Source organism: Mugil cephalus, chromosome 20 (assembly GCF_022458985.1).
Source record: "Mugil cephalus isolate CIBA_MC_2020 chromosome 20, CIBA_Mcephalus_1.1, whole genome shotgun sequence".
Classification (NCBI taxonomy): Eukaryota; Metazoa; Chordata; class Actinopteri; order Mugiliformes; family Mugilidae; genus Mugil; species Mugil cephalus.
In genome coordinates this window covers 14831796-14846542 of record NC_061789.1, presented here as the reverse complement: position 1 = coordinate 14846542, position 14747 = coordinate 14831796, and the positions used below count along the sequence as shown (strand labels likewise).

Sequence of the window (14747 nt, the reverse complement as noted above, 5' to 3'; positions counted from 1 at the left end):
AAGACAGCTCAAGTAGATCTTGTCCAGATGTGGGAGTAGGGATGATGACACACTGCAGCTATTACATCTCTGCCGCAGGGCAACTGATGTACCGCACCGAAAGTCCGTAGGTTAGCGCACTCTCTGTGATACAACAGTAAAAAAAAATTCAGGGTAGGCGGAGGGAGTTTGTACTTCCTTAGCGTTATCGGAAAAAAACATACGCTTCTGGGCCTTTTTAATAATGTGGGTTGTGTCTGCCCAAGCAGAGATGTGCAGATCGAGGAACTTGAACTCTGTGACCCTTTCCACCACCTTTCAGTAGATGCTTAGACCTGTGTGCGGCATTACCCTCAAACCAATGATGATTTCTTTTGTCTTTCTGGAGGTTGAGGTGGTTTTCACTGCACCACTCCGCTAGTGTCTGGACCCCCTCCCTGTACCCTGTATGGAGCCTCATTGCCTCGGCTGATTAGTCCCACAGTGGTCGTGTCATCAGCAAACTTGATGACGGTGTTGGTGTCTCTGGTGGCGCCGTGGTCGTGGGTGTACATCGTTAAGAGGGCGGGACTCAGGAAACATGCCCGCGGCACTCCGGTGTTGAGAAGGATGGTGGAGGATGTCAAAGTCCTGGGAGAAACGTGCCATGTTTCCTTAGTCTGAAACTCTCAGCTCACATGCATTCTGTCTGTTTATACCACCCCGAGCAAAATGTGTATCAGATTACGTCTTTCAGTTTGTTTCCAATCGCATTTCCTTGCATTTTATTTGGATAGTCTACAGAGACCAAACATAAGTGTGTTTTGTGCTGCACATGAAAATGAAGTTGACTTTAAAGACTGAAAAAGAGGACAGGATGTGTTATGTTAAACTAAAATGTAGCATGTGTAGATGAACATCACCTTATGTCATTGTAAAAACTTTATTCCTTTTGAGTTGTCTCAGAATTCAGCTCAGGTATCTGTACAAGTAAAAACGTGTCACTTAAGAAATACCAAGTCCCTCATAGATCTTGTAAATCTCCCATCAAATGATGGCAACTATGGTATTCTTGATATGAACTTTTAAAACTTGTAGAAGTTGACCCAGGTTGATGCCATGCTGTAGTTTACAAAGTGATCTTTAGACAGAAAGGTGCTGGAAATGGACTGATTGTGCTGAAACACCGGGGGCTAAAATACTGCTGTCTGTCAGCCAGCTGCCATTAATTCCACTTTATTCTTCAGACGCATCTCTCTTCATAATGGTTCATTCATTACCTCCAATGGGTGGTGCAGATTTATGCGTTGGCTCGGCTTGAGCGTAGACTGCACTTTGCCAAAAGGACAGCTGGTAAAACTTTAATATATAGACATATCGGCATCATCATTATTCAGCTGAATTAAAGGCAATTGCGTTTTTTTCCCCCCTTCTCAAACCCACAGATAGTCCAGCTGTCCATTGGACTCTTGCTGTGCCCCGAATTGCTCCTTTGTTCTGGCATTCACAAGTTCTCTCAACTCTGAAGTGCCCTCTGAGAGCCTTCGTGTTTCTTTTAAGTCATCGCTGACTATTGCACAAACGAGTAATTAACAACATAAGTCATATGTTCACATTATCCGCCGTGGCCCTTCTTCCTTGGAACGTTATTAGATGTGGAACTCCTCAATGGTTTGTGTTAGCGATGCTCCAGACCTACAGTTAGTCAGTCACATTTGAAATGATAAGCGTTTTGCAGGTATCATCATGTCCGTCCATTAGTTAAACAAGTATGTGACACTAAACATGTGCATGCCATCATTTGATTGGTATTTGGTCATAAAGTCAAGTATCAAGGAGATTGGAAATATTAGTTTCAGAGATCACCAATGTTTCAGTTATGTAGAAAGGAGTATCTGCACTAAGTGTCAAAGCAATTATTCCAAAGTTTTACCTTTACTCTCCTGAGCGGTCTATTTGTTGAAAGTAGTTTTTCTGTCCCGTAAAATGTTTTCAACCACGGGGAAAGTGACCCTTGAAGCTCTAATCCTCTGCTGCCCCGTAAGGTTTTTGTCTTCATGTTCACTCTCTCCTTCATTTTGCACATCCAACACTGGGCCGAAATCTTACTGCGAGTTCTCACAGAAGCGCATGTACGTAAAAGTGTGTGTATCTCCCGCGTGTTTTAATGGGAGGCTGAGGTCCCTCTTTGAAGCCCGGCGGGCTGCTCTTCAGATGAATTGGAACACAAGTGACTGCCTGAGATCACACGCCACTCAAACTGCACAGTCAGACCCGGGAGTGTCAGGGAATGGCAGTAGAGGGAAGGAATGAATGAAGGGGAGCACGTTTGCGGGCGTGGAGGAGGACAAGTGAAGGGAACTGATGGGATTGGAGCTACAGAGGCTGAGCCACTGCCTCTGATTGCAGCCCTTGATAAAGAAAGCATCTGAAAGGCAATCAGAGTTGTGGCCTGGGAGGATTTGAAATTTTTGGTGCACTATGGATTGGCCCGTCTCTTCATCTCTTCACCTATCTTGCAGCGCGCTGATGGGATTTTGACAGCTCTTGGGGAATGATGCGTCTGCGCCAGCGTCTCAAAATTGCATGTCAGGGCCAAATCACAATAGCAAGTCTTAAAACAGACCTTTTGATTCTTGTCATTCCTTTCTGAGATAACTGAATTGCGTTCACATTGCTGTTATTTGTTTGTGCGCCTTACCTTAGCAATTAATCTTTTTTTCCACTTTATTCCTTTCTGCAGAGCGTGTTTACCGTTTGCTTGGGGCCTTTCACCTTCTTCAATGCCCAGAAGACCAAATATCTGCAGATTCTAACCTCACTCATGCGCTGGATCGGTAAGATTTTGACTCTCTTATTTCGTAATCCGTTGCTTTGGTGCCCACTCTCCTTCCACCCACGCAGATTTCCATTTTATCTGTGTCTCCTTCCCTTCCCTTCCTCCGTCCCTCCTGCCCTCGCCTGTGTGGCTGCCGCGCGCGGATCCGTCCATCATGGTTCGGACCTGCTCTGTGTCTTTGATTCCCATCTCCTCTCATTCCTCAGCCTGACAGGCTTGACAGGCCGTCCCAGGCTTGATTGGACCGTCACTCACAGGGCGACGGATGAAAATAAACCGCCCGTCCCGGGCCCGCTGTTAAAATCACAACACCACTGAATCATGGCTCTCCTGCCGCCCCCGCACGGCCGCGTGCTAGCTCGCATAAACAACACACAAATGCAGCGGCATCCACTCACTGTCCACTGCCCGGCTGGCTAAATAACACGGGGGGTTTTAGCTGCATCTTTCACTCTTCATCTTACCCTCCCCTGGCTCTCTGTAATTGATTAGTTGTGTCACTTCTGCAGGGCTCTTTACAGCACAGGCTAATGATTTAAAATGGCTCCAGCCGGGGCCGCGCACAGTAACAGAAAAATCCCCTCAGTGCTGTAGATCTGGCTTTCCTATTGTTGTAGTTCAGTGTAAATAGACAAGAAGACAAGAATAGTTTAGTAAACCAAGACACTTGGAGTTATTGATTTGAAGAGATGATGGAAAAATAGGCAGGTACCAAGTCAAGCTACTCACCAGTCAGCGCTAACAGTAATAAGAGCTAGCTCTGTTACTAGCTGTCAGATCAGATTCACTGCACTTGTTTTAGTTGTGTAGCTTTTTGTGGATTGTTACAAACGTTTCTTTCTCCAGTCACTGAAATGAAGGCAGGAATTTAATAACCCTTGATTGGTAAAACACCCAATTATCCTTCAAAGAAAAAAGGTAATAACCTTGGAATTAGAGTACTTAATTATCAATGCTAATCTGTCTCGGCCTTGCTCTAAAAATGCCATGGCCTACTTTGTCCGCTGGCCATTAATCTTGACCACTGGCCTTGTTCCTTTCATTCTCTCTCTGTAGCGGTGCATCTGTTTCTGTAGCGCAGAGAACACTTTCCGCTTTGAGTGATGGATTGTTTGTTGGAGTGTTTCTGGAAGAGCTGCTTCTCCAGGACAAGAGAACGTATTGTACTGTCGGACTCCTCTGAGAAATACTGTAGTTTGTGACTTTAAGTGGTGTGGTGCCTTCAGAAGAACGTGTTAACGCAGCAAGGAGGACTGTCGTCGCAAGTGTTAAACGTCCGCTGTGAAAAATGGTGATTGCATTTAACACTCAATAACTTGCATCATCTCTGCGGCCAGCATACTTGGTTTAAAGCGACCAACAAGTGGCCTAATGTGTTCAGTCGGAAAGCTTGCTTGGATGCTTGCTGCTCCCACTGTGACTCGGTAACACGACCATTCCAGACCATTCGCTTTATCCAAACCCACTGACTCCAAACACGCTGCAGACATGTGACCCTGCCTCAACTCCTGACCATTACTCACCTCTCCCTGGATGCACCTGCAGTCACCTGTGTCGCCCTGAGAGCGGACATGGGCTGTTGGATGTCGGGGGGTAGCAGCTGCCTGGGTAGCAGGGGCCCTGCCTCCTGCCCTCGGCTCCGGCCTTGTCACGGCCGATGCCGCTTAGCTGTAGTCACCTTCATGTCCAGCGAGCCCTGTTTTTTTTTTTGTTTTGTTTTTTTTTTTACACCAAACATGAGTGATGGTGTGACTGCCTGTAGCATATTGGGGTTTTAAAATAGAGCAGCCATTGGCCTGGATCTGCGTGACACATTTTGCAGACACATAATTGTTCCTAAATTAAAATAGAATGTGGTGCAAATGTTATACCTAAAAATATACACACTGGATTCATTTTATTTTCCACAATGTCATTATTCGAATGTTTGCCATCCTCCAACATTCACTCACAGACCGCGCATTCATTCTTTTTAAAATTTTTAACCTTCATGTCTATCTTCTGGGCACTGTATACGATTAATGCAAACGGACCTGCAATAGTGTAGGATTAATAGTAGTTTAGTGGCCATTTACTGCATGTTTCAACATAAACATATGGTACTCAGTCACTCCATAAACTGCAACTTCCCTACACATTTATATTGATAAATGTACGGGAAAGGTAAACATTGTTGCCTCTTCACTCCCTGCACACTGTAAGTGGAGAGGATCATTAGCGGCGCTCCAGAGGAACATCCTCCTAAACACTGACAGGAGTATAGAGCTTCTCTAATTTATATTGAGTGGTATGAAAGGAAGGGAATAAGTTAACAGCCTCCAGACTCAGTAAACGAGTATTAATCACTTCCTTGTGTCTCTCTTGGGATGCGTTGTGTGTAGCCGTAGGGAGCCTCAGAGGTGTTACTGTCTATATTAACTGTTGAGTTAGGAGCATACGGATCCCGTCTTCCCCGACAACAACTGTCACATTCATTTCACGGGAAAATCATTAAAGATCGGTGTCCTTGTTGAAGCGTCCGACCTGTCGTAGTTTTCTTTTTAACGTTTTGTATTAAAAGTTCATTTTTCTCTACAGTTAAGATAATCTGTTGCCAAGCGTGAGTTGTGAGTTTCGCGTCAAGGGATCGTTTCAGCGATCCGTCTAATCTCAGTTTACTCCAACACAGTATAAAGCGTGTGGAAATTGCCCGCGAGGATATTCACAACAGCACAGTGCCATTTCAAAAGGGTGAGGGAGGGAGATTTTTTTTTTTTTTTCTTTGAAGGTCAGATGGACTCTGGTGGCTTGTTCAGTGTAAAGCCCCGTTTGTCCAGAGCATGCAGCTCACAGGGGGACGCTGAAATATGAGCCGGTGTTAATGGACTGTACAATAGAACCGCACAGTTCAAAGGTCCTGAAAAATTACATTTAAGGAAAAGTAACTGGAAGTCATCCTTTCTTTTCTGTTTTTTTGTATGACACGCCTGTCAGCAGTTAAGGACTAAAGCATCACATATTTTGTGTCAGGGTTACTTACAGTTTTTTTAGTGCTGTTTCTGCTTAGTATTGATGTTCCTCTGCGTGATGAGAGGCTCCTGCTGAGATGAGTGTCAGCCTGATACGGTGGATATTTGGTGGATGTCTCGTTGGAGGATACGATCAATCGGACCTATACCCACTTTTAATTACAGTATTTGACTTCAGGTCTTCGTTTAGTTTGCTTCATTCCTTGGCAAGAAAGATTCAATTAAAGGATTCTTAATTCAATAAACAGTGTGACTTAAGAGCACTGTAAATTGTTTGTGTTCAAGTATTTGACCTTATTCGTTTAATTTACATTTAAATTTTTCTGGCAGATAATTCCAGTAAAGTGCTGTTAAATCTGATCTTTGCACCATGTTGCTGTTTTTACCTTTTTTTTTAATGAGTTCACTAAATCTGCGTTCCTTAGAACCTCCAAATGTCTCTAGTCCCTTGAGACATTTGGAGGTTCTAAGTTCCAAAGGTTGTTGAAGGTTCCAAACAGTTTAAATCTGATATTTTATTCAAGGAAACATGTATTTGTCCTTCCCACCTTTCATTGAACCACAACAAAGAGTGCATGATGGAATGTGACGCTTTTTTATAAATGGGAAATCTTTGGACCATTCCATGTCTTTGTAAGTTAATTCATTCATTTTCTGGAACCTCTTATTCTCTGGTGGGTTGTGGGGGAAGGAATCCCCCAGAAATTGTTTTCTTTTATTCACAACTTGTGTTGTTTGCTTAACCCTAGTAACACATAGCCAACACTTAATGGTAGGGATGTCCCGATCAAGTTCTTTTGCTTCCCGATACGATAACGGCCTTTTACTATTCGCTCCAGTCTCAAATGACCTAAACAAACTGGACAGTTCACAAACTGCTGTTTGTCCATCGCAGAGACACAGACAATCACTCTCACACCCTAATGAGCATGTCTTTGTACAGTGAGAGGAAGCCGGAGTACCTGGAGAGAACCCATGTAGACACGGAACATGCCGCCCCAGTAGGCCGGTGGGTTTGAGCCTTCTTGTTATGAAGCATCAGCGCTTACCACCACATCACCGTGCCGCCCGTGTTGACATCTTATCTGTATTTATTGTACAGACTTCAGAGCTCTGGCTGAGTGAGTGGACTAATTGATGTTTTCATGGGGCTGTTACGAGTCACAGAGGCTGGTTAGCTCATCCCTGTCAAGTGAGCCGCACCACAGGGTGCTAAACAGTGGGCCAACTGCTGTGTTGCTCTGTGCTCTGTTTACTGATAGCCCTATCTGAGATCGCAGAACTTGTTAGGAGGCAAAGCGGCCACTTATCATCCGGCTGCCCATGAAAGGCAGCGGCGGCGGCAGTCCGCTACCTCCAGTGATGGTGGATTTGGACAGAGACAGGTCGGCCGCAGAAAGAAATCATGAAACCCTGGCGAGAACTGGGCAAAGAGTCGGCAGCGCTAATTACCGCAGAGATTATCCAAGACTGCTCAAGGAGCGTCTCTCTTAATTAACGATGAGATGATTGCTGTGCTCTGAAACCACTAGAGGAGGGATGTTTAAATTGGCAAGTGTCATGAAAAAAACCGAGGAGCCGCATCAAACCAACCGTGTGTCTGTAGTGTTTGAAAAGCTGTCAGATCAGTGTTACTCTTCTAAATGTTAAAAATGTCCTTGACCTTGCTGCCATCATCAAAGAATTGCTCACGTTCTCAGTCATTCTTGGCATGAGGCAAGACCTCCCAACTTCGGCTTTCTCGTGCTCCGTCGAACAAGAGATTGATCACCTCTCACCTTCAACCATTTCCTACTCATTAATTGAGTCCGGCGTTCCGATCTCTTTTCAGAAAGAAGCCGAGAGTCTTTCTCCCTCGGCAGCCAACGACTCCTTGGAGCATTAACGGTGTCTACCAGCCTTAGCTTAACTGCAGTGGCTGTTTGCTACCATAGACAATACAGCTGTAAGAGCTTTCTCTGGAGGGTTGTTAATTTAAAGCATTCCTCGCAAGGTCATTGCCACCCACATCTCTGTGATATAAATCACAGGCTGCAAGCTCAACGGGCTCTTGTAATGTGGACGTGATATGTGGGTGGTTGACAACTTCTCAATTTACGCCCGTTGTCACGTGTTAAGTGTAGTAGAGTATTGGCAGGTCCAGGGGCCTGCTTGTAAATAAACGTACAGACTCTATATTCTGCTCATTCAAATCAGTCGAGGTGATCAGTGCTCACATGGTTTTATTTCATGGCTGCGAGATGATTCAGCGTTGACACGCATAGCTAAAGGTGCAACGGGGTGATAAAATTGTCAGGGGCAGATGTGATTTGCCCACCTCGTGTATCATCATGCAGCCGAGAGTCGGTGACGGATGAACACGCGTTGAAAAGCTTCTTTCTGGTTCCTGATTGGTTTTCTGCAAAAATGAAATTCTTGTCACTTTAGCGGGCTAAATGAGTGATCTGCCTCTAATTGCGGACAGGAAACAGGACATGATGTACTTTAGATTGTGTGATTTCTAAGGGAGCCTGGATGTTATTAACGCTCGTTAACGTTTAACTGGAAGCCTCCCAGTTCATCTGTTCTCATGGGCCTTCTTGCAGCATGTTAATCTTGGCCAGACTTAAAAAAAAAAGGGCACCGTAAAGGTAATAATGTAATCGGGCCCAGCAACCCTGAGGTGCTCTTAATTAAAAGCCTCATGCTAGTTTCCTTCCTGTGCAGCCTGAAGGTGTGAAAAACTTCTTTCCTCTCCTTTTGCTCTTCCCTCCCTTGTGTTCGGCAGACAGACGGGTGGATGTACTCATTGTTTCACACTTAGCTTCTTACCCACCGAAAAGATAAAGATAAAGGAGAATAAAAACAGAAGGAGCAAACAGATGGGTTGTAGTGACGACTTTTTCACACAGTGCAGATGTGAGGCAGAGAGTAATTAAGAGGCACACAAAAGGAGGCAGTTTTGTGACTTCATAATATAATAAAGTGGTATTTTTAAGTCTTGTGTGTCCTTGTCCATGAAAGCTGGTTTGTTGCATACCTTTTGATCCCTCCGCTGTAAGGTGAAGGTCGAAACAGGGCGCCACAGAGCTTTCTACAGAGCCAGAGATTACATTGGACGTAAGCCAGACATGCATCAAATATGGAACACTTCTGCAACAGGTTTTACAGATTGGCTCTTGACCTGTGTGTGGCTTAAATTTACTGAGAAGAGAAATGGAGATAGTGCAGGTCCTTATCCTTGATTTACACTTCCCTTGAACTGTGTGAAAGGAAATACATCTTCATATGAGCAGGTGGCAGTAGTCTGTATTTAACAAAGTGGGAAACCAGAAGAGCTACTATCATGCGGAGGCAAAGCCAAACAAGATTTTTATAATGCGGAGAAAGTAATCGTAAAGACCGTGACACACCAATCCCATGGTCGGGCTGTTGGGGATAGTTATAGCCCTAGCTTTGGTCACGTGTCCCCCACTGTTTCCACTAGTCAGACCTCTGAATGAGGCCTTTTAGAGGAATTGGCATGTTGTATTGTGGGAATGAGTTGGTCAGAGAAATCATTTTGTCTGACTGTTCAGCTTAGAGGACCAGAAACCCAAGTGACTGGAGAAAAAACACCAACATAATTATCTTGATTGAATAAACTGGGGTCCAACTGATCAGCCTGGTTCAGGAGATGCCAACTCTGTACAACGGTTTGTAGCTCTTTTTATTAATTGCTGCTTCCATGTGAAAATCTCCATCTCTGAGGTTGTTTTTGTCTTTGTAAAGATTTCCTTTCAATGAAACAGAAAAACGTCTTCAACTATACCACGTATTAATTCAACAAAACATTTCATTTCAAACATTTCAGCAGAAAATGCTAATGGTTCGCCATGGCTCCCATCGTTGCGTAGTCTCTGAAATATATTGTGTTAATTAAAATTCAAAAAACACCTCAATACATTTCTATTTGTACTAGTTGTTCTTTTTAATCAATATCATGTTAGTTTCTGTTTGTCAGTGATTGTTACTGATAATCGAATTTATTTTACCCTCCTGATGTTTATTGGTTCACTATCAAAGTTACGTTGTAGTTAGCATCCTGTTACTATCCTGTAGTTAGCATCCTCCAGTAAAGAGGCGCTGGACCTGCAGCTATATTTACCTTCCATCAAAGGTGTCAGGGATCTCGCACATCCAGAGATCCATTATGCCCAATCAGAGTGGATGCAGGTGTATGATACAGAATAATTTCCTTGCTATGTGTGGCAGATTATAGTTCCTAAATGTCACCCTGTGTTTAAAGGACAGCTGATGATGAAAGCAGAGGAGCTGGCTGCTGGCCATTGCGGGGCTATGACTAACTCCTGGTGTCACGGCCTGATTGAGTGCGTGCGGAGGGTAGATGGGTTGCTGGGCCACATGACTGCCAGCCCATAACAGGACGGCATGCTGCGCTCAGGAGTCTTCTTTAGACACATTCATGCTAGTTGCCAGAGAGGTAACTCCAGGAATCAATTGGAGATGCAATGTGAACAGCAGGAGATGTAGACACACGTGACGCTCCTCTCTCTTAACTTGATTTTACACTTGTCCATGAAATGTTAACCATTTAGTTTTTTTTATGCCTGATGCTACTGGGACAAACAGCTGGAAGGCAGTTCAGTGTGGGAAGAATAAACTTTACCCGCATGCTGCCTTTTCTTTTGAAAAACAGTTGTTGGTAGAAGCTGCTTTGTAGTGAAGAGCATAAAACAGTAATTTCAGGGTTTGCCCCCAATTGAGTCAGTGTTATTAAATCTCCAGTGGACAGTTTTTTAAGGCCACGTTTCTACTCTTTCTTGTTCTTCCATGTTTTTATATTGACTCTTGGAATCAGAGGGGAAAGGGTACCTGAGCTGGTTGCAGTCTGCACTCTCACCACAAGACGGCACCAAATCCAACCAACTGGTCCTTTAAAACAATTTTCCAAGTCTCTCACAGCTGCCAATGTGAATGACAGAAAGATGTCTGAACCCTCTAAATATAAAAAATACAGTTTTAAAGTAACAGCCAAATTTGAAACAGCATTACCGCCTTCTAGTGATCTTGAGAATGTGATCTTAACTTCCTGTTTTGTATTTTGCAGCGTTCACCATGATGATCATCTTGGCTCTAATCCGCATTGGGAAAGGCACCGGCGAGGGTCACCCGCCAGTTGCCTCCTTATCCGGGATCCCCAACCTGTTCGGGGTGTGCGTCTACTCCTTCATGTGCCAACATTCGCTGCCCTCGCTGGTGACGCCCATATCTGACAAGAAGCGCGTCGGGACTCTGGTGTTCGCCGACTACGTCCTGATCCTGGGCTTCTACGTCCTCCTCTCATTCACCGCCATCTTCTGCTTCCAGAGCTCGCTGCTGCACGACATGTACACCTTGAACTTCACAGACAACTGCCAAGTCTTAGATATTCCAGTACTGCGCTACTTCCTGGGCTTGTTCCCCGTTTTCACCATTAGCACCAACTTCCCCATCATCGCTGTCACGCTTCGCAACAACTGGAAGACCCTGTTCCACCGGGAAGGAGGCACCTACCCGTGGGTGGTGGACCGTGTCGTGTTTCCACTAATTACCCTAGTGCCTCCAATTGTGGTGGCCTTCTGCACCCACAACTTGGAGTCCCTAGTTGGCATAACTGGCTCCTATGCAGGGACAGGGATCCAGTACGTTATCCCAGCTTGCCTCGTGTTTTTTTCCAGGCGCCACCTGGAACCTGTGGTGGGCAGAGACGCCATCAACAAGCACAGGTCTCCCTTCCGCCACAGCTTCTGGGTGTGGTTTGTGTGGCTGTGGGCCGGGTCATGCCTTGTGTTTGTCACGGCCAACATCATCCTGACTGACACAAAGAAGTGAGAACGCACCTTATCAAAAGATCAGTTTCCGTACGGCCAGTTTCTTCGTTCTTGTACGTGAGGCCTTACTTGCTGCTGGTTGGACAGTGTGCCTTTTTATGGGACCTTTGTTGCACAGATTAAATGTAATTTATCAAATTTGTTAAACGGGGACCAAACGTCAAAGTTTCACGATGAAAGCTGGAATGCCGCATGACGGCAATGAAAGGGAATTTATTAGAAGGATCTTTTTTCAACATACACCTGACGGTCTTTTCACATCACCTCACAATTTTTTTAAAAATTCTATTCGAGTTTATCCTCAGCTTGGTCCGAAGGCCAAGATAATCTAGAAATGTGGATAATGTAGCCGTAGGGTTGGTTGTCTTTAGAGGAACGTTTATATTGGCTGCCTATCATTTCTCTAATCGTCTATTTGCACATGTTTTCATGTCAGATGTTGCCACCAAACACTCTTCCCAACCCATATTTTTGTATATGCAGTTTCTGTTTCAAAGTCCAGTGTATAGAAAAGATACAGTGTGAAGACGCTCAGATGCCGAAGCCAGTAAAGCAATTCCACGAGCAGAGTAGCGACAAGAAAAAACGCCCGTCACGTCCACACCTGTGTAATGAGATTGGAACAGAAACCAGCACAAGAAGCAAAACGAACAAATCGCCATGATCATTCTCTCACGGCTGACGTTTATCCATTCCTCAGCAGCGCCCGCCTCCGATCTCCTCGTCCCTCCCCGTGAGCGATGAAGCTCCACTGGTGACAGATCCACTGACAGATAGGCCTCCAGGAGGAGCTCCATCTGTGTTTATCATCAGACACTCTCCTGTAGTTCACACACAGGGTATGTCTCCCGTCTTCTGCCGCTCAGCACCCATTCATGACTCTGTCAGCCCGGCGCTGTATCTATCACGCAGCCCAACACCTGACAGGATAATGGTGATCTACGCCGCTTCACCCGTGGCTGCGGGGAAGACATCGGAGGCCAGGAGTAACGGGAGCCAGCGGCTTCACGCTGTAGTTCAGTTCATTTTGACTTCACTGACAGCTGGCAGCTTCTCCTACTTCATTATCGCAACTAACTCTTCCACCTGCTTCGTTCCTCTCAATGATATTTTTTAAAAGTCATTTATATGTCACTGAAATATTCTGAAAGGCTCCTATGACACAAAAATCTTAAAATATCAGTAGTGGAGTTCATCTTATTGTTTTGTGGGTGACCGGAATCTAGTTTGTGGCAGGAGTAACGGTGTTTGGTAAGAAATGCACTGTAAAAAGGAAAATCGTAAATTCAAATGAATAAGATATAAATGTGGTCTAATAAAATCACAGTTTAAGCTTAATTTTAACTGTTACAGACTGACGCTTGAATTAGTTTAATTCAACAATCTGAAAGAGATTTTTGACAATTTTGCCACACATCTTTAAACTTATATTACAGTTTGGCAACACTGCACCTGTAAGTGTTCACAAAGTAGTAGCTGGTGTAAGTTGGGCAACATGGAATTCATTACAGGGCGCGGGAATACAAATAATTCTGTACGCAACTGATATTTCTACAACCAGTCGGAGCCATTTCGTCGTAAACTAGTTCAAAGCCACAGTGCTCAGGTGACGTGTATGACATCACAGCATAAAGCCAGTTCAAACGACTTGATTGGTCCGGCAGATCGTTACTGGAGCATTAACGGAAATGCGAATCAGAACCGTAGCGAAACGCGTTGTTCCAACAAGGGTCTGACAACGTTCAAAATGCGGCTTCACACCACTTTGTTTAGTGTCCATGTAAACGCTTCCCTCTATACTTTGCAGTTTTCATGTTTCCCTTTGGTCATATGTCTTTAATATATTAGGGTTATATCTGTATGTCTCATAAATGTTTTCACTAGGATGAATGGAGCTTCGAAGTACAATCCAACATGAATAGTGTATAGTGTATATTCAAACGACATTACGGCTGAGGTCAGTTAAAATGAGTTCAGCGGAGCAGCTTTTTCATCTGCTGCTGTAATGCACTTTAAATTAGAAGCTAATGTCCTGTGACTCAAGTGTTTTTAAGGCAACGGGAAGGTTTGTGCAGGCGCCTGGTTGTGTTTTTTTGTTGTTGTTTTTGGTTTTTTGTAGCACGGTTATGAAGCTGATGTTGGCTTTGCAGTCAGCAGACCAGCTCCTCCTTCACCAAACCTCACCGAGGATTCATATTCTCACAATCCTGTCGATAATCGCGAGTTATTAAAAAGCACTGAAGTTCTGTCAGGTCAGGTTCCCGCAGAGGAGCTTCGGGAAAAAAAAACAAACAAACTTGAATCTTGGGTGGGTATTTCTTTTTGTTGATCCCGAGGCAAAGATCAGAAAGTGAGTGAATTGTGTTCAGTTTTCAGACTTGTGAAATGTGCCTTTTTTTTTCTTGCCCTAAACTTTCTTTGAAAAGGAAGCTTGTCAGAAACCTCATGCATCTAATCTCATTTCGTTTAACTGTGTCGCCAAAGCCAATCCTTTTACTTTTTTTTTCACGTGTTGTTTTTCTTTCCTTTAATTTATGTTCCTTTGAGTTTTCCTCGCCATGTTTTCTCCGTTTTATTCTCACTGTGTTTCTGGTGATTGTTTACAATAGTCTGGGCGGCCTGTGATTCATCAGTTGGATGTTTACGGCTTTAATGGAAGTTTCGTTTGATTTTTATGATTCTCAAAGATAATAAAGGCTTTATGTTCAAACGAACCTTGTGAACCTTGAAGGGAAATTTTCTTTTCGTATAACCTGGACCTTTTTTTTCTTGCAGTTTTTGCCATCATAATAATGATTTAGAAAGATTATTTACTAGACATATAAACTAAAGCTTCAGACACACATCAGCATAGTGACAGAACATACAGTAGCTCTCTACTAATCCACAAAGACCATTACTGATAGTGTTTGTCCAGATTTGTCAAACGCTCCCATGATTAAAACAGTAATTCACCACAATCCTACGTTGTTGTTGTTCTAAGTATTTGGATCAATGTCCGTTTTTATTTGAAAACGAGAAGGAGCACATTGATTTTATTAAAATAAATGATCGCATTTTCCATCAAAATTCAGAAAAGCAAATGGATTC

The 14747-nt window shown here is 44.0% G+C and overlaps 1 protein-coding gene across 2 annotated transcripts in view; it reads left to right on the top strand.

Annotated features, from left to right (window-relative positions):
• tmem104 (transmembrane protein 104) overlaps positions 1-14371 on the top strand; it is a 49780-nt gene extending 35409 nt beyond the window's left edge. For both annotated transcript variants that reach the window (XM_047572505.1, XM_047572506.1), the window contains exons 9-10: positions 2702-2795; positions 10895-14371. In XM_047572505.1, coding sequence (XP_047428461.1) covers positions 2702-2795; positions 10895-11658 — 858 coding nt within the window. In that variant the 3' untranslated portion in view covers positions 11659-14371. The remainder of the gene's footprint in view (positions 1-2701; positions 2796-10894) is intronic.
• Positions 14372-14747: the final 376 nt, after the last annotated feature.